This window comes from Artibeus jamaicensis, unplaced genomic scaffold (genome assembly GCF_021234435.1).
Source record: "Artibeus jamaicensis isolate MK-2021 breed Jamaican fruit bat unplaced genomic scaffold, CSHL_Jam_final contig_468, whole genome shotgun sequence".
Lineage (NCBI taxonomy): Eukaryota > Metazoa > Chordata > Mammalia > Chiroptera > Phyllostomidae > Artibeus > Artibeus jamaicensis.
In genome coordinates this window covers 2,500,888-2,526,375 of record NW_026521846.1, presented here as the reverse complement: position 1 = coordinate 2,526,375, position 25,488 = coordinate 2,500,888, and the positions used below count along the sequence as shown (strand labels likewise).

Here is a 25,488-nt window from a genome sequence, read left to right as displayed (position 1 = left end):
AAAAAGAAGAGCAAGGGATAGAAAACCTGTTTGAAAAAGTAATGATGGAAAACTTCCCTAATTTGATGAGAGAAAAAGTCACACAAGGCCAGGAAGCACAGAGAGTCTCAATCAAGAGGAACCCGAAGAGGCCCACTTCAAGACACGTCATAATTAAAATGGCAAAATCCCAAGACAGAATCTTAAAAGCATCAAAGGAAAAACAGGAAGTAACACACAAGAGACCCCTGATAAGGTTAGCAGCTGACTTCTCAATAGAAACGCTCCAAGCCAGAAAAGAATGGCAGGAAATATTCCAAGTAATGAAAAACAAAGGCCTGCAACCAAGACTACTTTATCCAGCAAGGCTTTCAACAAAAATGGAAGATCAAATAAGGAGCTTCACAGACAAAAGAAGCCTCAAAGAATATGCCTCCTCCAAACCAGCACTGCAAGAGTTGCTATAGGGTCTGCTTTAAGAAAAGGAAGAAAAATAGTGAGAGAGAAAAAAACACAGATACAAAAATATTGCAATCAATAAGTACCTATCGATAATAACCTTAAACATAAATGGAATAAATACCCCAATCAAAAGACATAGAATAGCTGAATGGATAAGAAAACATGACCAACACACATGCTGCCTTCAAGAAACTCACCTCAGAACAAAAGACCTGCACAGACTGAAAGTAAAGGGCTGGAAACAAATATCCCAAGCAAATGGGGAAGGAAAAAAGTCAAGGTAGCAATACTCATATCAGACAAAATAGCATGCTATTTTAACAGCATGCTTTTAAACAATCAATGGGTTAATAATGAGATCAAGGAAGAAATCAAAAAGTTTCTGAAAATGAGCACACAACAAACCAAAATTTATGGGACACCCCAAATGCAGTCCTGAGAGGAAAGGTCACAGCAATACAAGCCTACCTAAAAGAGACATAAATATTTCCAATAACAACTTACCCTTATATCTGCAAGACCTGGAGGAACAACAACAAAGCCCAGAAGGAGGTGAAGGAAAGAAATAACCAAGATCACAGCAGAATTAAATGACATAAGAGAGTAAAAGAACAATCCAAAAATCAATAAATCCAGGAGTGGTACTTTGAAAAGATAAACAAAATCAACCATCTTTTAAGCAGACTCCTCAAGAAAAAAAGAAGGCCCAAATATAAAAAATCAGAAGCAAAAGAGGAGAGATTACAACTGACACCAGAAAAATACAAAGGATTGTGAAAAAAAAGCTATTAACAACTATATGCCAAGATATTTGAAAACCAAGGTGAAATGGGCAAATATCAAGAGAATATAATCTCCCAAAATCGAACAAAGAAGATACAGAAAGCCTGAACAAACCAATAAACGCTGATAAAACCAAAACAGTAATAAAAAAACTCCCATCGCACAAAAGCACTGGACTACAGAGTTTCACAGGAGACTTTTTCAAAACATTTAGGGAAGAGCTAACTAACCCTTATCTTCTCAGATTACTTCAAAAAACCCAAAAAGATGGAAGGCTCACAAACTCTTTTTATGAAGCCAGTATCATTCTAATTCCAAAACCAGATGAAGAAGAAACAAAGAAAACTTCAGGCCAATATCACTAATGAAAATAGACGTTAAAATCCTCAACAAAATACTGCCAAACCACATCCAACAATACATGAAAAAGATCATACACCATGACCAAGTGGGATTCATGCCAGGGATGCATGGATGGTAAAATATTCTCAAAACAACAAATGTAATACATCACATAAACAAAGGAAAGACAAAAATCACATGATCATATCAATAGGTGTAGAAAAACCATTTGATAATGTACAACACCCATTTATAATAAAAACACTCAGCAAAGTGGGAGTACAGGGAGCATTCCTCAACACAATAAAGGCCATATATGAGAGACCTACAGCCAACATCATACTCAATGGGAAAAAACTAAAAGCTTTTCCACTGAGGTCAGGAAGAAGACAAGGTTGTCCATTTTCACCACTTCTATTCAATATAGTATTGGAAGTTTTAACCACAGCAATCAAACAAGGAAAGAAATAAAAGGCATCCAAATTGGAAAGAAGGAAGTAAAACTATCATTGTTTGCAGATGATTTGATAGTGTACTTAGAAAACCCTGTAGACTCACCCTGGCTGGTGTAGCTCAGTGGATTGAGTGAGTGCCTGTGAACCAAACAACCACGGTTCAATTCCCAGTCAGGGCACATGCCTGGGTCGCAGGCCACTTCCCAGCAGGGGACGCACAAGAGGCGACCATACATTGATATTTCTCTCCCTCTCTTCTTCCCTTCCCCTCCAAAGATAAATAAAATCTTGGGGGGGGGAAGAAAACCCTATAGACTCCACCAAAAAACTACTTGACCTAATAAGTGAATTTTGGCAAAACAGCAGGATTTAAGATCATCTTTATATACCAACAACAAAATATCAGACTCAGAAATCAGGAAAAAATCCCATTTGACATGGCAAAAAAAAAAATAAAGTACCTAGGAATAAACATTGCCAAGCAGGTAAAAAAAATTGTGCTCAGAAAATCATACAATTCTAAAAAGAGAAATTAAGGAAGACACAAATAAATGGAAGCATATACCATGTTCATGGATTGAAAGAATTAACATCATCAAACTGTCCATACTACCCAAAACAATTTACAGATTCAACACAACCCCTATTAAAATACCAAATTTCACAGATATAGAACAAACTTTTCAAAAGTTTATACGGAATCATAAATGACCCCAAAGACCCACAGCAATTCTGAGAAAGAAGAACCAGAGGTGCGGTGGGAGAGAAATAATGAGGGAAAACAGGGAAAAGGCCATCTAGGACATGTATAAAGGACACATGGACAAAGGCAAAGATGGTAGGTTCAAGGGTAGGAGGCAGGAATGGGTAGAGCGGGGTGGTGTGGTGGGGTGAAAATGGACACAACTGTACTTGAACAATACTTGAACAAAACTGTACATGGCCCTGGCTGTTGAAGTTCAGTGGATTGAGCGTGGGCCTGCAAACCAAAGGATCGCAGTTTGATTCCCAGTCAGGGCACATGCCTGGGTTGCAGGCCAGTTCCCAGCAGGAGATGCACAAAAGGCAACCATACACTGATATTTCTCTCTCTCTCTCTCTCTCTCCTTCCCTTCCCCTCTAAAGATAAATAAATAAAATATTTTAAAAAAATTGTAGTTGAACAAAACAAAAGTTGTAGTACATATATAAAATGGAGTATTACTTAACTGTAAAAAAATAATAATAATAATTAAATCTTACCACTTACTGATGTGTGAACGGACCTAGAGGGTGTTATGCTAGGTAAAATAAATCAGATACAAAAGACAAATATCTTACAATTTCACTTAATTTTGTGAAATCTACAGATCAAAATTGAAACAAACTCATAAATCAGAGAATACACTGACAACTGCTAGGGGGGAGGGGTGTTTGAGAACTAGATTAAAAATGTGAATGGATTAAGAAGTACAGATTGGTGGTAGTAAAATAGTCATGAGATGTTAAGTACAGCATAGGATATAAAGGCAATAATACTGTAATAACTATGTGTGTGTGGTGCCAGGCAGGTACTAGAAATATCAGGGAGAACACTTTGTAAAGTATATTATTATCTAACCACTATGCTGTACTTCTGAACTAATATAATATTGAATGTAAACTATAATTAAAAAGTAATAAAAAATAAAGTAAAAATAAAAATAGTACGTGTGTGTGTGTGTGTGTGTGTGTGTGTGTGTGTAAAGGAATGAGAAAAAAAGCAGTAACACTCCAAATGATCAATGGGAAAAACACATGCACAGCCAATTTACAAAAGAAATTAATGAACCTTTCAAGGAAAAAGAAAAACAGTAAAATATCAAATGTACCAATAATTTAAACAGGCAAAAACAAAAATGTTTCCCACCTGTTAAATCACTTATTTTCTTTTTTAATAGCACTCAACTTTGACAAGGACAGCAAAGGGGTCAGTCAACAATTTGCAGTAGAAGTGTTAATTCTGATTTCAGTAAAGCAGTTTAGTAACATGAATCAAGAGCCTTAAAAATAAATGGTGAAGGTGGTCAAATATATGATGAAAGGAGGAGTTTTACCTGTGGGTGGTAAACACACAATGCAAAAGCAGATTATGTATTACAGAATTATATCCTTGAAACCTGTATGATTCCACTAACTAATGTCACCTCGGTAAATTTAATTTAAACAACTGACATATCATGTCACCCAGTAATTCTAATTCATGACATTATTCTAAAGGAATTATTTGAACTGTGGTTTAAAATATATACGCAAAGATAGCCACTAAAAGATATTTACAGTAGCAAATGTTTTTAAATACACTATATACCAGTAAAAACAACAGAGAAACAGTTAAGTAAATTAGAATATAACCATAAGATGCAATTATTTAGTAAGTTATTAAGATGGGAATTATTATGCAATAAATGTTAAGAGAATAAAGTTTATAAAATAAACAAGCATTCAAAATGACCTGGACTAGGTAAAAAAAAAATATTTAAAGCCCAGAATAAAAGTACTAATGACAAACACTGATTGTTTGAAAATGAATACAAACAAGTACTATGAACACCTGTTCCAAGTCATGTTTATCTATCTTCTTGCCCATCCCTCACCACTTGCCCCCACCCAAGACAGAGTTACCATTCTTAACACAGTGCGTCATGAGCAGTTACCTACCTCACTCCCTGAGCACTCCAAGCATTTCTTACAGCACAGTATCATCCCTGGTTGCACTCACTAAATATCTGTTGCTTTATATTTATAATTCTCCCACCTCATTTTATCCATGTGAAAAAAAGTATTGATTATATAACCACTAAAGTAACCTTAAAAATGAAATCAAAATTGAACACTGAAGTTCATCAAGAAGCAGTTTCTCTTTTCCATAGTCTTTCAAATAAAAACAGTAAGGAGAAAACATCCCTGAAGTTTTCCTTCAAAACCACAAACTCCCAGGCAGGCTTCAGACAACATAAAGATGCCACATACCTGTTGTGTGCTAAGACTACTGGAGTAACTGTCAGCTCACTCTCATGTCAAAGAACATCTGTCTTTAAGTCTAATCATTAGCTGCCACCAAAAAACACACCCACCTGGGTGTTACAGTACTCAGCCGCTACCCAAGCCAACACCTAACTCTAGCTCTGCTCTGTTCCCCACTGATTCCACCTTCCACTTGGCAACTTTCCACCTAATTAGCAGAGCATGGGGACGAGGCTGTGAGCAAGGCTGGCAACATGCAGAAACCAGACAACAGCAGGATGGCCATAACTGTGGCAGAGAGCTGGCTGAGAGGTATCCATGACTCAGTGGTTCTCAACTTGGGTGATTTTATTGCCCAGGGTAGTTTCGACAATGTTTTGGAGCTTTTTGGTTGGCATAACTATGGGGTTACTACTGGCACTAGTAGGAAGAGGCAGGGATGCTGCTAAACATACTACAATGCACAGGACAGCCCCACAACAAAGAATTATCTAGCACCAAATGTCAACAGTGCTAAGGTTGAGAAGCCTGTCATAAACTGTTTTATAAACTAGTATACTGGAGTCTAATCCCTATTCAGGAATAGGAAGCCCATTATGTAAAGGAGGCCTGAAGTAATTTAGGAAATACACATACACACAGGCATACACATCCCTCCTCAACCAGATGCTAAGAAAGGGTAACAAAATTGTTCCTTTGGTGGCCAAAATTCTATGTCAGGAATTAGGAAAGAGAACATTGTAATTTAACAAAAATAAAAACATCTTTTTCTCCAAGAGTTTGTACCCCACCTATCATGTTTCTTCAAAAACTGCTTCACAGCAGAAACTATAAGAAGATAGTATTATCAAAATTGCCCAGACTGGTAAACATCTCCAGAGATGTTGGCAAAGCACCCACATAGTGGATGACAAATTTAGCTGCATATCTCAACAGGACCTAAGAACTCAAACTCACAGTTTCCAGCTTTGCTGAAAGGAAAGTGGCAAGCATTCAAAAATCATTCAAAACAAAAAAGAGTAATAGTGCTGCTTTCCCCAGATGAATAATCAAAATCTAGAATTAAGAGCAATGTTTTTAAAATTCAGAGTAATACTTAGTCTACACATCAACCAAAAAAAATTGCAGACAAAAAAAAAGTAGTCTATGGCCCAAACTGGTGTGACTCAGTGGACTGAGCACTGGCCTGCAAACCAAAGGGTTGCCAGTTCCATTCCCAGTCAGGACACATGCCTGGGTTGCACGCCAGGTCCCCAGTTGGGGGTGAAGGAAAGGCAACCACACAATGATGTTTCTCTCCCTCTCTTCCCCTGTGTAAAAGTAAATAAAATAATTCTTTTTAAAAAAGTAGTATATGAATCATTAGTATAATTCAGTTAAAGTTAGTGAGTACGGTGACACACTGCATATGGTTTTTTTCTTGATTACTTTAATACTTATCATGTCATAATTTCTACCCACTGGAGGGCCAGAAGATCAGAAAAGTCATACAACACCATCCCTAGCTCAGGCTTAAATAAGTTAGACCTGACTCTAACAATCATTTGCCAGTATGACCTTAAACTTTGTCCTTTCAGTGTTTAGGAAGCATAGAGCACTTAGAGTGACCCATTTCTTTGTTGGACAGGAGTAAGTTTTAGAAATGTGTCCATAAACTGAATCAAGACTGCCTCCCTTCCATCTATTGTTGTTCATTTCACCCTAGATTAGAATCAGGTAAAAAAAAATCTAATTATTCTCAAAGTATCAGCCTTTAATGTTTCTGTACAATTATCTTACCCTCCCCACCCCAAACCATTTCCTCTCCAGATTGTAAAATGTGCTCTCCTCATGAACTGTGTTATAATTAGTTCAATTATGATTCAGTGGGAGACAAATAAACAGAATGGAAGAACTAGAAGGAATCTTAGAGATCAACTGATTCAAACCCAACCCCACTTTTATAAATGACTCAAACTAGGCAGAGAGAGATGATGCAAGGCTGCTTGCCAGAGTTAAGCAGTTACTCATAAAGTCAGGAGTGCAACTCACATTTCCTAACTCTGAAGTCTAATACCCTCAGAACTATACCAAGTTCCAAGTTATATAAAATGCTGTGCTAGTAACAGAATTGACACAATTTTAAGTCTTATGATAAAAGAGAAAAATATTTTCAGTTTCAACAACTTAAAAAAACCTCACATGATCACAGCCACCCTATGAAGTATCTAGTGTAACTTAATATCCCCACTGTATAGATGCAGAAACCCCAGACTACAGTCACATACTAAGTGCTAAAGCTGACTCCAAAGCCCATATCCTTAATTACTATGCCACCTGGGTAAGTACTATAACATTCCTAACATTATCACCACTGAATTAACCAACTTAAGACTCCCAGGAATTCCTCAAAATTTTAGTGCTTTGATACAATCTAATATAAAAGCTACCCTTCCAGAGAATATATTTAATTTTTAAGAAATCAAAATAAATCTAAAGGTTTATAGCATATAGCCTCCCAGCATAAAAGGTCATTTTAACTTAAAAATCAGGTTATAGCAATAAAGTACCATCTTCCACATTAAGTATCCTGAAGAAATTCACCTAAAAGCAACCTAATCCTCGGTGTCACACAGAAGGAATTCATTTATGGCACAGAGCTTCTTTAGAAACCTTAGCCAAGCAGTTTCAAGCTGTCAATCATTTCCCAAAGGCTCTTCCACATGAGAGTGATCATGTGCCATGAACGAAATAACTACCAAATAAAGTATTCCATCTGCCTAATTCATACAAATGTAATAAAACAAGAATAATAAAATACAAATTCCAAAATGGCTGCAGAGTATGTGGAAGCCACACTCATCTGCTCCCAGCATCAAACTTAGATTTATAGCTAAATTATAGAGCAATCATCCTGAATAAACAACTGAAAGCTAGCTGAACTAACATACTATAACCAAGGATTTATGTAAGAAGCCACACAGAAACTGGTAAGAAGGGCAGAGACATGGACAGGGATGGATCCTGCATCCACATGTGGTGGCTGTGAAGCTGGAGGGAATCTCTGCTGCAAAACTCCCTCCCCCAAGGAGCATGGGGTCTCAAAACCCATGGGGGGGTCCCCAACCCAGAGCAACAAAACAGAAACAGGAGCCTGCATAGCATGTGGTGGTGAAAATTAGTGGGAATTCAATACCCGTGGGAGAGAAGGGAGTCTGCTAGAGACCCAGATGCCACTTTCCCAGGGTGGTGCACCAGCCTGGGGAGTGCACTGTCCAGTCCTCCAACTACTAGTGACAAAAGGGTGCCCTAAAAAGGCATGTGCTGGCTGTACCCAGCAGGGTCCTTTAGGCACTCTTTTTCTGGGGAACCTCTTAGTGGAGACTCAGACAGTGAATGAACTATGTAGCTTCAGAAAGGGGACCAACCATTCTTCCCCACCTCAAGTGCACAGCCAGCACTCCACCCACAACCTGCTGAATCACTTGGTCTGCCCTTTCACTACCTGTAGCCCTGCCCTGCTGAATTCAGTCCAGCATGGGGCACAAAGTGCTGTGCAGAGCTGGGACTTGCTGAACATGTATCTTGGGAAGGCTTTTGTCTGGGAATCAGATAGGCAGGTGCTGGGGTTGTGTGGCTATATCGCCCCTGTGAACTCAGCCCATTTTATTCCCCCAACCAGAGACTTATTTGACCTACCTTTCTGGCAGCTGGGGGCCTCACCTTGCTGAGTTCAGTTCCATGGGGGAGTGGGAGGAATCTGACAGCTGCTCAGAGCTGGGACCTTTGGTGCATGCCTCCTTCGGACACTTTTACCCTGGAAAATGATCAAGTGCCTGCCCCCTCTGACAGGATCACTGCCATCAACCCCAAAGGGACATTGTTTGGATCTGCTCTCCCCAGTCCTGGTGACCCTGCCTGCTAAGCTCAGCAACACGGGGTGGGGAGGAATGGAGTGCTGTCTGGAGCTGGGTCATTCACATTTGGAGTGTTTTTCCCTTGGAGGCTACTGTCTAAGACCAAAACTAAATGTCTGGCCCCTTGCCATGGCTCTGCGGGCACCACCCCCAATAAGAGACTCTTCTGATCTGCCCTCCTGAGCCCCAGTGACTCCACCCTCCTGAGCTTGCACCAAAAGAGAGGCTGGCTGGCCACACCCAACCTGAACCTGTGGTACCTCCTCCTAAGGGAGCTATAGTTGGAGACTCCAGCAAACATTGAAGACATTGAGTGGTTTTGTCTCAGCAGTAGGGGCCACTTTCTCATCATTGAGTGCCTGACTGCATGGCCCCCATGCAGGGGACCCTCCAGCCCCATCCTCCCAGCCCTGGATGCCATATCCTACAGAGCTTGTAACACATGGAAGGGTATGTCTTAGCCAGCTGGGACTCATTCTACAGTATTTCTTCAGAATGCTCTGGAGTAAGACCAGGCAATGACAGGGTGGAATAGAGTAGCTAACACGTGAAGACAGACCTCAAGAAGCCTAAAATCTTTTATAGATCTGCCCCAAAGCTCTTAACTGGACGAAGCCAACCCTTGTACACAGATGCAGATTTTCCCCTAACACACACACCCAGGCTGAGTAGATGCAGCCACAAACAGTGAATAGCACAGTAGCTCCAGACAGATAGTATAAGGCTGGTTACAATCAACCTCTACCTGAACCCCACCCAGGCAGACCCAGAACTAACACAACCAATTGTGGGCTTCAGAACACACCAGACTGAACTGGCCAAATAAGTATCACACCCAAAGGGGAATTCTGGCAGACACCAGACCCTGCTGAGAACAACTCTACTTCAGAGGAAAGCCCCTTCACAGCAACTTATACATGGTGATTGACATTTAGTCTTACATAGTCAGCCAGACTTAAGAGTTAACTCTACCCACAAAAGGGCCAACAGCATTCAAGACTCAGCCATAACAGGTGGGTACACACATGCCAGAAGATACATTACTGAATCACCAAGCTCCATTAATATGAAAGATTGTGCCACTGAGCTCAACAAGATACCTACCATAAAACCATCAAACAAGTTTGGGAATTGTAGCATATCTACCTAACACATAAACACAAAATGGGGAGACAAAGAAATATTCCCTGAATGAAAAACAAAGAGAAACACCCCCCCCAAAAAAGAAAAAGAATTAAATGATACGGAAGCAACCAAGATACCAGATGTAGAGTTCAAAACAACTCATACAAGGATGCTCAAGAATTTTACAGGAATAATGATATTAGTGAGAACTTAAAAGAAATAGTAAGCATTAAAAAGAATATAAAAACCCTAAAAAAATAACCAGTCAGAAATCAAGAGTACAATATTTGAAATGAAGAATGCACTAGAAAAAAATCAACAGCAGTGCAGATGAAGCAGAGGATCAAATCAGTGATTTAGACAAAAAGAAAAAAACACCGAAGTAGAGCAACAAAAAGAAAAAAGAATTTTAAAAAATTAGGAAAGTCTAAGGGACCTCTGGGACAATATCAAGTGTAACAACATCTGTATCATATGGGATTCAGAAGAAGAGAGTGAGCAAGGGATCTAGAACCTGTTTGAAGAAATAATGACTGAAAACTTCCCTAACCTGTTGAAGGAAGAGGATACACATGTCTATGAAGCAGAGAGTCCCAAACAAGATGAACCCACACCAAGACACATCATACTTAAAATGGCAAAGGTTAAACACAGAGAATCTTAACAGCAGCAAGAGAAAGACAGTTACCTACAAAGTAGCTCCCATATGGTTGTCAGCTGATTTCTCAACAGAAACACTTCAGGCCAGAAGGGAATGACATAAAATACTCAAAGTGATGAAAAGTCAGAATCTGCAACCAAGACTTCTCCATCCAGCAAGGCTATATTTAAAACTGAAAGCAAAATAAAGAGCTTCCTAGAATTGCTCCTTGTGTCCCCCCACCAAAATAGCTAAAGAAGCTCATTACTGCCAAAACAGTATTGCAAGAAATGTTAAAAGGCTTGCTTAAAAGAAGGAGAAGCAGCAGCAGAGGACAGTAGAACATAGACAGAAATAATAAAATGGTAGTAAATAAGTACCTATCGATGACAGCCTTAAATGTAAACTTAAAAGTAAATGGATTAAATGTTCCAATCACAAGACATAAGGCAGCTGAATAGATAAGAAAACATGACCCATATATATATATCTAGGAAAATAGACTCTAGAACAAAAGGAAGTGAATTCTAACCAGAAAGGTAGCATGCAGGTTTCAACAGTATGAGTAACAACCTATTTTTGAGCTATTAATAAGCAAATTACACATTTTTATATGTGCAACACATTTCATAAATGTTTTTCCAAAGGGCTACACTGACATTTGAAGATATTCCTAATATAGATACACAGGTCAGAAATTAGCATCACAGTGAATAAAAAACTACCTGTACACAGGGGCTTCCAGAGAAGACGGAAGAGTAGGTAGATATAGTTCATTTCCTTGCACAACCAAAAGAAGAATAATAACCAATTTAAAAACAAAAAACAAAGAGAACTACCAGAAAACTGAACTCTATGGAAGTCCGACAATCAAAGAGTTAAAGAAGAAACATTCACCCAGATTGGTAGGAAGGGCCAAGATAGGAAGCTGCCTAGAGAGGGTGCCCGGCAAGGAAGTGGCTAGCAGGCCAGGCAAGTAAGGCAGCAGCTGGTGAACTAGGCAATCCCACATTCATGTATGGATAAACAAGGAGAAAGAACTGGGGAGCAAAACAGAGTGCAGAACCCAGGGTTCCAGTGTAGGAAAAGAAAGCTTCATAATCACTGGCTACAAATACCTGTGTGGGTTGAAGAAACTGCCAGTCTCACAAGAGAGTCCATTGGAGGGGCTCATGGGGTCCTAAAAGTACACAAACCCACCCACCTGGGAATCTACACCAAAAGAGGCCAATTTGCTTGTGGGTGGCAAGGGAAGTAACTGAAAGTAGGGCAGAAGCCAAGCAAATGGCATTGTTCCCTCTCTGACGCCTCCCCCCCATACAGCACCACAACCCAGCAACTTGTGTTACCCCACTCAGGCAAATACCTAAGTATCTGCCCCTTACAACATAACAGCCGCCAAATGAAAGAAAAGATCAAAACTCTAGAAAGAATTAAGTATCAAGGAGATAGCCAACCTATCAGATGCTGAGTTCAAAACACTGATAATCAGGATGTTCAGAGAAATGATTACAGATGAAAAATAGACAAAGAAGTGAAGGCTATGCAAAATAAAATAAAGAAAAAAATACCTGGCTGGTGTAGCTCAGTGGACTGAGCTCGGGCCTGCGAACCAGACAATCGAGGTTCGATTCCCAGTCAGGGCACATGCCTGGGTTGCAGACCAGTTCCCTGCAGGCCAGTTCCCAGCAGGGGATGCATGAAAGGCAACCATACATTGATGTTTCTCTCCCTCTCTCCTTCCCTTCCCCTCTAAAAGATAAATAAATAAAATATTAAAAAAAGAAAAAAATATACAGGCAACCAACAGTGAAGGAAAAGAAAACTGGGACTCAAATCAACAATTTGGAACAGAAGAAAGAAATAAACATCCAACCAGAACAGACTAAAAAAATGAGAATTCAAAAAATTAGGCAAGGCTTAGGAACCTCCAGAACAACTTTAAATGTTCCAACATACAAATTATAGGGGTACCAGAAGGAGAAAAGGAAGAGCAAGAAATTGAAAATGTATGTGAAAAAATAAGAAGGAAAACGTCCCCAATCTGGTGAAGGAAATAGACTCCAGGAGTCCAAGAAGCCCAGGGAGTCCCAAAGAAATTGGACCTAAGGAGGAACACATCAAGACACATCATAATTAAACTGCCCAAGATTAAAGATAAGGAGACAATCTTAAAAGCAGCAAGAGGAAAGGAGTTACCTACAAAGAAGTTCCATAAGACTATAAGCTGATTTCTTAAGAGAAACATTACAGGCAAGAAGGAGCTGGAAGAAGTATTCGAAGTCATGAAAGGCAAGGACTTACATCCAAGATTACTCTATCCAGCAAAGCTATCATTTAGACTGGATGGGCAGATAAAGTGCTTTCCAGACAAGGTCAAGTTAAAGGAGTTCATCATCACCAAGCCCTTATTACATGAAATGTTGAAGAGACTTACCTAGGAAAAAGAACATCAAAACTATGAACAGTAAAATGACAACAAACTCACAATGATTAACAACCAAACCTAAAAAAAACAAAAACAAAAATGAACTAAGCAAATAACACAGAAATAGATATCACATGGAGGGTTATCAGTAGGGAGGTGAGGGGGAAAACCGGGGAAACAGTTCAGGGAATAAGCATAAATGATAAGTACAAAATAGAAGGGGGAGGTTAAGAATAGTATGGGAAATTAAGAAGCCAAAGAACTTGTATGTACAACCCATGGATATGAACTAAGGGGCAGAGAATACTCGAGGGAAGGGGGTACAAGGCCGAGGGGGATGAAGGGGAGAAAAAGTGGGACAACTGTAATAGTATAATGGATAGAATATACTTTAAAAATTTTTTTAAGCTATCTGTAAAATTATCAACAATTTTTAATTCAACCAAGTATATGCTTTGTAGAACTGAATAATGGATTCTCTACCCTTTCCTGCTTCTTTCCACCTTTCTTGTAAACCTGTCTTCCTAACCTCACCTTTATCACCACAACCTGCATTAAATACCACCCTCTCCAGAAAGTTCTGCCATTCTATCTATCCTCCTCTCAATTTCAATTGCATTTCTACCACTTCAAGGTTCTCATCACATTATCCTTCAATTGCACATGATTTAACTCCTACATAACTTGCGAATAACAACACTGATCACATCAGCCTGCCATAGAAGGCACTGAGTATTTTATTGACTATTGAATGAATGAATGAATTAGAAAATCCAGGCATTTCAGAGTGAGTTAAGAAACTGGATCTGGCCTGGTTAAAAAAAAAAAACAAACAAATAAAAACCTACAAAAATTACAAATAAAAATTTATACTCCATGAAAAATCATCTCAACATTTTAAGACTCTTCAAAATACAGTGGAACCTCAGTTTTTGATTTAATTCATTCCAGAAAACTGTTCAAGAAGTGATTTGTTCAACAACCGAATTTTCTTTTGCTTGTTGCCTAAGACATGCACAACTGATTATAGAGGTATCAGCATGAATGGGTTGTCATATTGTTGAGACCTGAAATTTGTTAGACAACTGAGACATTTTTTCCATGGACAAATTGGTCAAGAACCAAATTTTTCAAGAACTGAAAGTAGACTGTATAGCAAAGAAAAAATATAACATTAAAATATAAAATATGTATAGTGGTTATACTGATCATTTTCTATATTCATAGAGGGGCAAATCAAAAGGCATAAAAAGTTCCTCAAAGATTATTTACCATCAGAACAGTCCACTGCTTGAGAAAATTTCATGAGGTCAATGATGTAACTTTAGAACAAGTAGGGTTATAATGTACTTTTTATAGAAAAATAATAGTACATGCCATTTCGAGACTGAAATTTGTTACTTTTAGATATCTGGCAAAATTTTATTTGTTTTTGCTTACTGGTATTTAAATCATTTATCACCAAAAATATAAATCTAAACATCATGTGATTATGGTAGAAAAGAAACTACTGGGGGAGGGGCAGCACAAGTGAAACAGAGCTATTCCTCAAGAACAAGACCCTACTGCTGTTAACAAATAGGGGGTATTGACTATTGAATCAATGCACTCCCATCTATGCATTTATAATTTCTTTCTGAAGCTAATGGTGCAAAAATGTTAGAGCTACAGATTTATCAAATAAAAAGCCCAGTTAAACTTAAATTTCAGATAATGAATTGTCTTAGTAAAATATGCCTTATGCAATATTTACATTAAGAATTTATTCAGCACACTTCCGCCAAGATGGAGGCATAGGTGGAGACGCGGTGCCTTCTCACACAACCAAGTTTAGAGACAACTAAATATTAGCAACAGAAAACACAGCCAGAACACAGAAAATTGAACTTTTCGGAAGTCTGCTGACAACAAATTCTTCAGTCTGACCAGTAAGGGGCGAAACCAGCAGCTGGTGGAGCGGGGATGCACAGGAGGACTCGGCCAGACACACTCAGGCGCGCGGAATCCAAGCACAGGGTTGGACCTAGTGAGAGACCAAGCAAGTGACCGAGCGAGCGACCGTGGGGAAACAGCGAGGGAGCAGAGCTGCGGGTTCACTGTGGTCGCGCGTTTGTGCGCGGATAGACAAGTGAGGGAGTGGGCGATTGGACCAGGACCCAGCGGGTCCCCACGGCAAGCTGCAGCGGTGGGCACCGCCATTTCCCTGCTCTGACCCCACCTCCACACACAGAGTCATAACCCGGCGATTCTGAGTGGCCCAGCCCTGGTGAACCACGTAAGGCTCTGCTCCTCACCCAGCGGCAAGAAACAGCAGAGGGGGCCACCATTTCCCCACTCTGACCACGCCCCCACATACAGCGTCATAACCCAGCGACCTGGGAGTCCAAGGCGCCGCTTCTCACACTTAAAGGGCCAGAACAGACCAAAAATGTTGCAAGATCTCAAAGCCCCAGAGCCCATAGATCTAAGCGATGAAGAAATAGCAAAACTCTCAGACTCACAGTTTAAAACACTGGTCATCAGGATCCTCACAGAACTGGTTGATTATAGCCACAAATTAGACAAATATATGAAGGCGAAACTAATTGAAGTGAATGGAATTGCACAGGAAACCAATAGCGATGAAAAGGAAACTGGGACTCAAATCAATGGAGTGGACCAGAAGAAAGCAAATAATGGCCAAACAGAAAAGAGTCAAGAAGCAAGAATTCAAAGAAATGAGGAGAGTCTTAGGAACCTCCAGGACATCTTTAAACGCTCCAACATCCAAATTATAGGGGTACCAGAAGGGGGAAAGGCACAGCCACCAGTAGAAAACTTATTTGAACAAATAATAAAGGAGAATTTCCCCATTCTGGCAAAGGAAATAGACTTCCAGGAAATCCAGGAAGCTCAGAGAGTCCCAAAGAAGTTGGACCCAAGAAGAAACACACCAAGGCACATCATCATTACATTAGCCAAGATTAAAATGGAGAGAATCCTAGAAGCAACAAGAGATAAGGGGACAGTCACCTACAAAGGAGTTCCCATCAGACTGTCAGCAGATTTCTCAAAAGAGACCTTACAGGCAAGAAGGGGCTGGAAAGAGGTATTCCAAGTCATGAAATCCAAAGACCTACAACCAAGATTGCTCTATCCAGCAAAGCTTTCATTTAGAATGGAAGGACAGATAAGGTGCTTCTCAGATAAGATCAAATTCAAGGAGTTCATCATCACCAAGCCCTTAATATATGAAATGTTAAAGGGACTTATCTAAGAAAAAGAAGTTAAAGAAACATGAACAGTGAAAGGACAGCAAACTCACAGTTATTAACAACCACACCTAAAACGAAAGCAAACTAAAAGGAAAGCTAGATCAGGAGTGGAAACATAGAAATGAAGATCTCAAGTAGGGTTAGCAACAGGGGAGTGGAGGAGGAGAAGGGGGGAGAAGGTGCAGAAAATAAGTAGCATAGACAGTAGATAGAAAATAGATGGGGGGCAAGAATAGTATGGGAAATATAGAATCTAAAGAACTTGAGACACATGGTCATAAACTAAAGGGGGGGTAATGGGGACGGGGAGGTAGGGTGGAGGGGAATGAAGGGGGGAATAGAACAACTGTAATGGCATAGTCAATAAAAAATAAATAAAATTAAAAAAAAGAATTTATTCAGTTTATCTTAAATTCCGACTTAACTGTATATCCTGTATTATACCTAATGGCATTCATTATACCTAATGAAGCCAAAAAGTGGAGCAGAAATCAATCTAATTTCCGTGCTTTGCAGGAGAAACTAGGAAGGGAAGAGACTTGTCTAAACCTAAATCAGAGATCAATGAAGTGAGTTTGCTTTGAAAAGAAAAAACATTCCATGAGGTCACCTTGGGTCCCACTGATAGTCCACTTGACCAACAATTCTGGCTGACCTCACATAAAACAGACAAGCTAAAAAAAAGGTCATGGTTTTCCTTTTTCAATACCATACTTCAAGTTTCAGCAAATCTCTTACCAATTCTAGCGCCCATCATTAGAAGAGTGGATAAAAAAAGTGGTGGTACAGGACTTCCGCCAAGATGGAGGCATAGGTGGATATGCCGTACCTTCTCACACAACCAAGTTTAGAGACAACTAAATATTAGCAACAGAAAACACAGCCAGAACACGGAAAATTGAACTTTTCGGAAGTCTGTTAACAACAAATTCTTTGGCCTGACCGGTAAGGGGCGAAACCAGCCGAAACCAGCCGAAACCAGCAGCTGGTGAAGCAGGGTTGCACAGGAGGTCTCGGTCAGGTGGAGTCCAGACGCGCAGAATCCAGACGCAGGGTTGGACCTAGTGAGCGACTGAGCGAGCGACCAGGCGAGCGACCTCGGGAGAGACAGCGGGGGAGAGGTGCTGCGTGTTGACTGTGGTCGCGCATTTGTGCGCTGGCGGACAGGAGAGGGAGTGGGCGATTGGACCGCCACGGCAAGCGGCAGTGGAGGGCGCCGCCATTTCCCTGCTCTGACCCCACCTCCACATACAGCTTCATAACCCAGCGACCTGGGAGTCCAAGGCGCCGCTTCTCACACTTAAAGGGCCAGAACAGACCAAAAATGTTGCAAGATCTCAAAGCCCCAGAGCCCATAGATCTAAGCGATGAAGAAATAGCAAAACTCTCAGATGCACAGTTTAAAACACTGGTCATCAGGATCCTCACAGAACTGGTTGATTATAGCCACAAATTAGACAAATATATGAAGGCGAAACTAATTGAAATGAATGGAATTGCACAGGAAACCAATACCAATGAAAAGGAAACTGGGACTCAAATCAATGGAGTGGACCAGAAGAAAGCAAATAATGGCCAAACAGAAAAGAGTGAAGAAGCAAGAATTCAAAGAAATGAGGAGAGTCTTAGGAACCTCCAGGACATCTTTAAACGCTCCAACATCCGAATTATAGGGGTACCAGAAGGGGGAAAGGCACAGCCACCAGTAGAAAACTTATTTGAATAATAAAGGAGAATTTCCCCAATCTGGCAAAGGAAATAGACTTCCAGGAAATCCAGGAAGCTCAGAGAGTCCCAAAGAAGTTGGACCCAAGAAGGAACACACAAAGGCACATCATAATTACATTAGCCAAAATTAAAATGAAGGAGAGAATCCTAGAAGCAACAAGAGATAAGGAGACAATCACCTACAAAGGAGTCCCCGTCAGACTGTCAGTGGGTTTCTCAAAAGAGACCTTACAGGCAAGAAGGGGCTGGAAAGAGGTATTCCAAGTCATGAAATCCAAAAACTACAACCAAGATTGCTCTATCCAGCAAAACTTTCATTTAGAATGGAAGGACAGATAAGGTGCTTCTCAGATAAGATCAAATTCAAGGAGTTCATCATCACCAAGCCCTTATTATATGAAATGTTAAAGGGACTTATCTAAGAAAAAGAAGTTAAAGAAACATGAACAGTGAAAGGACAACAAACTCACAGTTATTAACAACCACACCTAAAACGAAAGCAAACTAAAAGGACAGCAGATCAGGAGTGGAAACAGAAATGAAGATCTTAAGGAGGGTTAGCAACAGGGGAGTGGGAGGAGGAGAAGGAGAGAGAAGGGACAGAAAATAAGTAGCACAGACAGTAGATAGAAAATAGAAGGGGGGGCAAGAATAGCATGGGAAATATAGAATCTAAAGGACTTGAGACACATGGTCATAAACTAAAGGGGGGGTAATGGTGGGGATGGGGGGGTAGGGTGGAGGGGAATGAAAGGGGGAATAGAACAAATGTAATAGCATAATCAATAAAAAAATTTTTAAAAAAGTGGTGGTACATTTACACAATGGAATACTACACAGCCATTAAAAGGAACTCCTCCCTTTTAGAACAGCACCAATGGATGTGGAGATAATTATGCTAAGTGAAATAAGCCACTCAGTGAAGGACAAATACCTTATGATCTCACCTATACATGGATTCTAATGAACAAAATAAATTGATGAACAAAATGGAAACAGAGGCATAGATAGAACAGACTGACAACTGTCAGAGGGGATAGGGACCAGATGAAAGAAGGAGAAGGGATTAGCCAAACTACATATATGCATACCCCACAGCCACAGACAATGGTGAGGGCTGGGTACAGGTGGGCAAAACAGGAAAATTTTATTGTTTAATGTAAACAATAAAAATAAAGTTTAAAAAACACATAAAAAGAACCACACATTTCTCTTAATGTAAAAAAAAAATTCTTCCTGGTAATTTTTTTTGCCACCTCATATTCTGTTTACATGTTTCCTCCATTTCTCCTAAAGCCAGTCCTCTCAAAACACAACATTCTCTTGCTCTAGGGTTTCAAAATTTGGTTCCATTATTCTAATGTTAGAATTATTCCATGATTCTAATGATGTTAGCTTACATACTCATCCACTTCTCACATTTTTTTTCAGTAAAAATGTCCTAATTAATCCATTCAGTTGGTCTTAATAAATCTTGCAAGATCTCCCACTTGCCTTTTGTGTGAGCAACTAAACCAGAAATGAGGCATGAGGTCTCACAATTACAAGCATACATATACTTCCCTGGGCATAGGGTGCAAGAAACCATAAGAGAAAAGACTTTACTGGAAATTTTCAGGCCTTTTCCCAGTATATATGAGAAATATACTAATTGTCTAACCACATGACAGACGGTCCAACAAAATCAAAGCAAAAATAAAACTGCACAAACATCAAGGATTCATGTTCCAAATTCCATCAAATTAACAAAAACACAAAACATTTCCTTAACTTTTTAACAGCGCTTCTCTAACTAATCTGAGGCAGATGATTTCTTTTTATCTTGTTACAAACTGGGTTCCCAAATGAGGTATTAAGAAAGAAGGTTCCGTTCCATTAAAAAAAAAAAAAAAAGCCTGAAAAAATAGGAACATAGCCCATTATGACTTTCTCTAAGTTTTCTACTCCACCCAGATGAACGAGAATCCAAATACTATTAGATGAAAGATATAAAGACAAACAAAAACTTAGCAATCAAAAGAAAATTATCTACCTATGATTTCCCTCTGACAGCCTCCAATGCACGTAGGTTTCTCTTGAGTTCGCACACGTCAGACGTGGAAGGTCCGAGTTCACACTTTCATTTTACAGATTCTGGAAACAGGCCAAGAGCCAGGGCTGGCCTGCCCAACGCCTCAGGACCCCTCAGAAGCTGGACTTCAATGGGGATTCCCACCTGGGCCCTCAGCGCAAAATGGATCCAGCGGCCCCCGGCGCGGCCGGGTCCCCAACACAGCCTCCCGCCCCCGGGCAAAGGAGACTACAGACTGGCCCCTTCCTCCTTTCTACCAGCTCGGCACCGGGTCCTGAAGTGCGAGCCCAAGACGGCGCACAACGGCTGCCGAACCCACCCAACCTCCCTGTAGCCGACCTCACAGCCAACAGCCACACCCCCGGACCCGGGCTCCTCGGAATTCGAGTCCCATGGTGACAGCAGCTGCTTCCAGTGTGGGTCTGACGGTCCCGAGTTTCCTCAGGTGCGCCCCGTACTCACGGCCTGACCCCCGGGGCCCACCTGGAGCATGCAAGAACGCAGAAACACCAAGGACGCAGCTTTGAGGTTGCCGACTTCCCTACACCTCTCTACTGGAGGGCTCCGACTAGGCTGTCACGTGACGCTCGCATCACGTGCTCGGCCGGTGGGGCGGAGGTGTTGCCAGGTGACGACATCGCGCTGGGGGCGGAACTGGACGGAACTGGGCGGAACTGTGGCTGGGCACCTTAGCGCGCTTACTCCGCGCTTCCCTCAGGTTGCGGAGGTGGGAACTTGAGCACCTTGCCCATTTTGGACTAGGAGGAGGTTCCCACCAGCTGGGCTTCGTTCTTTAGTGGCCCTAGCCCTAACTCCGTATGTCATTAGTGGTTTGGAGAAAGAGAATTTGTTCCAGCAGTATGATTTTGAACTGAGAGAATAATGAAAAAACTTCCTTATGAAGGGAGTTTTGAAGGGAGGGAGAGGACAGATATATGCAGTAAGTGTTCTGTTTGCTTTAACGAGCACCTGTTTGTCTCCATTCCTCAATCTGTAGTGAATTGCTATGCCCACAACCCACCTCCACTGTGGAAAGGGAAGGTTCTTGGAACTCTCAACTTTTAAATATAATTTTCATGGAAATTAGTCTTGGTATATGTAAGTACTAACATATCTAAGTGAAAAATCGATTCAGCATTCAGATTGTGTCCGCATCAAACTTACTCTGTCACTTTGTTTTTATTGACTATTTTTACCAAGTCTAGTTTCCCCAGATCAAGCTTTCCAGAAGTTTCAGCCACTGCCAATTTCTTCCATAGTAATCATTATAATTGCATAAAAGACTAAAAGTTTGAATTATTTCCTAGTAAATTCTTGAGTGAATTGTGAGCAAATTCCCTCGAAATTTTCAGAATTGTTCTGTTGTCCAGGAGTAATCTATTAGAGAATGGAGTTCCTCCATACTATTCTGATCACTTGGCATACTTGGCTGTCCAATAGCAAACTGACAGGGTCAAAGCAGTGGACTCTAAATATCCTCTAGATCAACACAAAAAGATCAAACATCCTCTTCATTTCTGTAACACATCTAGAATGCAACATTACAAAGAATACAAAAATGCAGTGATAAATTTTCTGCATGCTTTTCTTCTACTATAGTAACTAGACTTTACAAGTCTGCCACAATGTGGTTGACTTTCCCTGCTGCTTTGGGCAGATGTTCCATGGAGGAAGAAACAACATTTTTCATTGGTATAGGTATATCTTATGCCTAAACCACTCCTGGAAAGCAAAAAAAGTGGATTTGTGCATATGGAATCCTGCCATCCTTCTGTAAGAAGTGGCAAAAAAAATTTCACAGATCCACGGGGATCTGTGGAGTTAGGCAGAACTCATGAAGGCAATACGAGGGGGAGTCCTGGCTCAGCCATTACTATCCACACAATTTACCTAAACTTTCTGAGTCTCTTTCTTCATTTAACTGAAAGAAAGATAATATCTCCTGAATAGAGTAGTTATGAAGATGAAACGAAATAATACTAGCACACCGCTTCAAAGTGCCCAACACAGAAATCAATAAATGTTAACTATATACAGCCTTTGGCAAAAGGGTAGTGATAAGGAGGTCAAAGTCTCAAGGGAAAAGGAGCTGACAAATGGGATGTGTACAGGTCCTGGGTTTGGATTCTTGCCAGCTGAACTAGAGTTGAGGATAGGATTGCCAGCAAGGATACTAACTAAGCACAACTGAGAAGTTTTTGCACTTAGAATGGAAGGCTGCCATAGAGAATTGCTCATTGATGATGAGGTGGTTACTTCAAGGGGAGTACTAGCCTTGTGGCAGCAGGTTAATTCCAAATCCTATATGCGGCAATGGGGACTCAAAACGGGAAACGCTAGAGGTGAGACGAAGTTGAAGTCCTAGGTTTCTAATATCTACCATTTCTTTTTTTAGTAATGGTTTCTGTAAACAAGAAATGGGTGTGATATCATTTGACTGTAATAGCACAATGTTCCACTAGAATGATGAATGTAAGGAGTAATGGGGGATTTGCAAACAAATAAAGAACTGAACAATAGCCTACTAAGGTTCTATAAAGCTATAATATGGTAGAGCTGGTCTTGAATTTATGTTTCCTTATTCCAAGTCTGAGCACCTTTTCCTTTTTGCTAATAGTCATAAAGACATGGTTTCATTATATCTATCTACGTCTTGATTTTGACCCTCCTATGCTACACTGGTTACAATTTTCCTTCGCATTATATTTGGTATATTTCAAAAGTAGAGCCATTTCAAAAGCAGAGCCAAGTATTTGTGAATTGACTGGAGGTGGATGTGAAAGAACAGAGTGAAGGATGACTGTAAGTTTTTGGGCCTGAACGATTAAAAGAATGGAGTTGGAGAAGAGGGATGCCTACACTTTGGGGAGGAAAATCAAGAATTTCATTTTGGACATGCTAAATTTTACATGCCTATTAGACATTCAAATAGATATGCATCATTAGTACCTCAATAGAAGACACTGGAATTCTGAAAAAACATGTAGAGATACAAAGGAATTGGTTAGTGGCATTTAAAGCATCACAGGATTGAATGTGATCACACAGAGCAGTAATTTTCATACCTTCTGACCTCAACCCAAGATGAAGAATACTATTTACATACTGACTAAATACATGTACATAACTTAAAAGTTTCAAGAAGAAAATTTACCCTCCCTGTGAGTAATGTACTATTTCCTTTCTCTTATACTTTATTCTGTTCTATTTTTAAAAACTTCTGCTGCAAAATACATTGATTTTTTAAAAACCAAGTAACAGTTGTGGTCTATAGTTTGAAAAAATCACTGAAAGTTGCTAACCTAGTACAGAAAAAAAATCCAGAAGGTATCTTATGATACTTTAGAGATATGACAAGCTAGCAAAAGGAGTTTAGTAGTACTAGTCAGAGGTAAGAGGAGAACCAAAAAAAAAAAAGAAGTCCTAAAGGCTAAATGAAGAAAATGTTTTAGGGCAAAGGCAGTGCCTAAGTATGTCATTTGCTACTGAAAGGTGTAGTGAAATGAGAATTGGCCTTTGGATTTGACAGTGTAGAGACTGTCCAGAGTTTGAGAACAGAGCAATTATGATAAACTTGTGGTGAAACAAGTCTGATTGTAGAGATAAGTGGTGACAGCAAATAGTATATTTCTTTTTGCTGTAATGAGGAACAGGGGAATGAGACAACAGCAAACAAGAAATTGGGGGTTTAGATTTTCTGTTTATATATTTATTTATACACTAATAGAAATGGTCCATTAATGAGAAAATATTGATGCAGTATAGTTAGTAGTGTGAAAACTCTTTTATGAAGAAAATCTTGAGTAGTCTAGAGGGATCATCCATAGATAGTTAAAGAAGGAAGTGGGCAGGCAGAGATACAGAAAGCTGGTAGTTTTGTTATTAAACACATGTGCAATTTCTTTTCTGGTTATTTGCAGTTTAATAAAATAAGAAGCTGAGAGTGAGGAGAGGGAGGAAAGCTGCTGACGGTTTGAGGTGAAAGAAAGGATGAAAAACATCCAGGAGAGTGCTTTACCTCAGGCCCAGCCTCAGTCCTGTGGTTTTCCACATGGATGATCACTGTACCTTTCTTGCATCCTGTCATCTCTTCTTTTACATCAGCAGTCCCCAACCTTTTTGGTACCATGGACCAGTTTCTCCATGGGGTAGGGTGGGGGTATAGGAAGCAGAGCTCAGGGGAGCTTCCCTTATGGCCCAGTTTCTAACAGGCCACAGACCAGTACTGGTGCATGGCCTGGGGCTTGGGGACCACTGTTCTACATAACCAACAGAGTTATTTTTAAAAACTTAAGTCCAAATATGTAAACCTCTAGTATTTCCCATTTCAGAAGAAAATCCAAAGTTCTTGAAAATAAAATTCTTCATGATGTAGCCCCTTATTTCCTATTGTCCCCCTCACTTGCTTTTCTCCAGCTACATGGCTTCCTTGCTGTTTCTTGATTTCCTCAGGCATAGAACACTTTCCCATAATTCTTCTTTCCTTTGGGACTTTACCTGAATGTAACCTTCTTAAAAATGGCTATTTTTGACCACTTTTTTCTGAAACAACAGTCCTGTCTGTGTTACTCTATTCTGCTAAGATTTTGTTTTCAGCACTTGATACCATGTGTGACAGAGTAAATATCCATTCCCCACACCATAACTCTTGCAATTATTAACAAGGCCATATGACTAACTTGATCAATGATCTATGAGCAAAATGTTGCATATACATTCTAGGCCCTGTATTGGAGATAGGCTCTGTAAAGAGGAGATTAGGACATAGATGCACACAGAGGTTATAGTATGTGAAAACACAGGGACACAGCAGCCATTTGTAAGCCAAGGAGAGAAGCCTCAGAAGAAACCAACCCTGCTAACTCCTTGTTCTCAGACTTCTAGCCACCAGAATTATGAGAAAATAAATTTTTGTTGTTTAAGCCATGTAATCTGTGGAGCTTTGTTATGGCAGTCCTAGCAAAAGAATACAGCATTCTATAATACTAATACTCCTGCCATATTTATTTACATTGTTTTCCTTCTCTAGAGTGTAAGCACACAGTGAAATCAAGGATGTTGTTTAGTTCAACATTTATGCAGCATTTAGAATCAGGCTTATATCTAATAGGTGCTCAATTAATATTTATTAATTGACTAAATACTGTAATTAAATGAAATTTTTTCAAAGCAAATCTTTCAGGGACTCCACTCATTTTCCTGACTTTTCCTAATATATACTTTTATTGCTGTTCAAGTACAGCTGTCTCCATCTTCCCCACCACAGCCCCCTGCCCCATTCATCCCCGCCTCCCACCCTTGAGACTTCCCTCTTTGGCTTTGTCCATATGTCCTTTATAC

The 25,488-nt window shown here is 40.1% G+C and overlaps 1 protein-coding gene across 12 annotated transcripts in view; it reads right to left on the bottom strand.

Annotated features, from left to right (window-relative positions):
- Positions 1–20,728, bottom strand: part of MARCHF8 (membrane associated ring-CH-type finger 8) — a 168,219-nt gene extending 147,491 nt beyond the window's left edge. For 3 of the 12 annotated variants that reach the window (XM_037127470.2, XM_037127473.2, XM_037127474.2), the window contains exon 1: positions 20,632–20,728. Coding sequence is in view for 1 of the 12 variants with exons in the window: in XM_037127474.2 (XP_036983369.2) it covers positions 20,632–20,640 (9 nt within the window). In the remaining 11 variants the exon portion in view is untranslated. Of the gene's footprint in view, positions 1–4,700; positions 4,987–5,012; positions 13,894–20,109 lie in introns of those variants that run through there. The other 9 variants (XM_037127462.2, XM_037127475.2, XM_037127463.2 and 6 more) reach the window with 8 other exon arrangements.
- Positions 20,729–25,488: the final 4,760 nt, after the last annotated feature.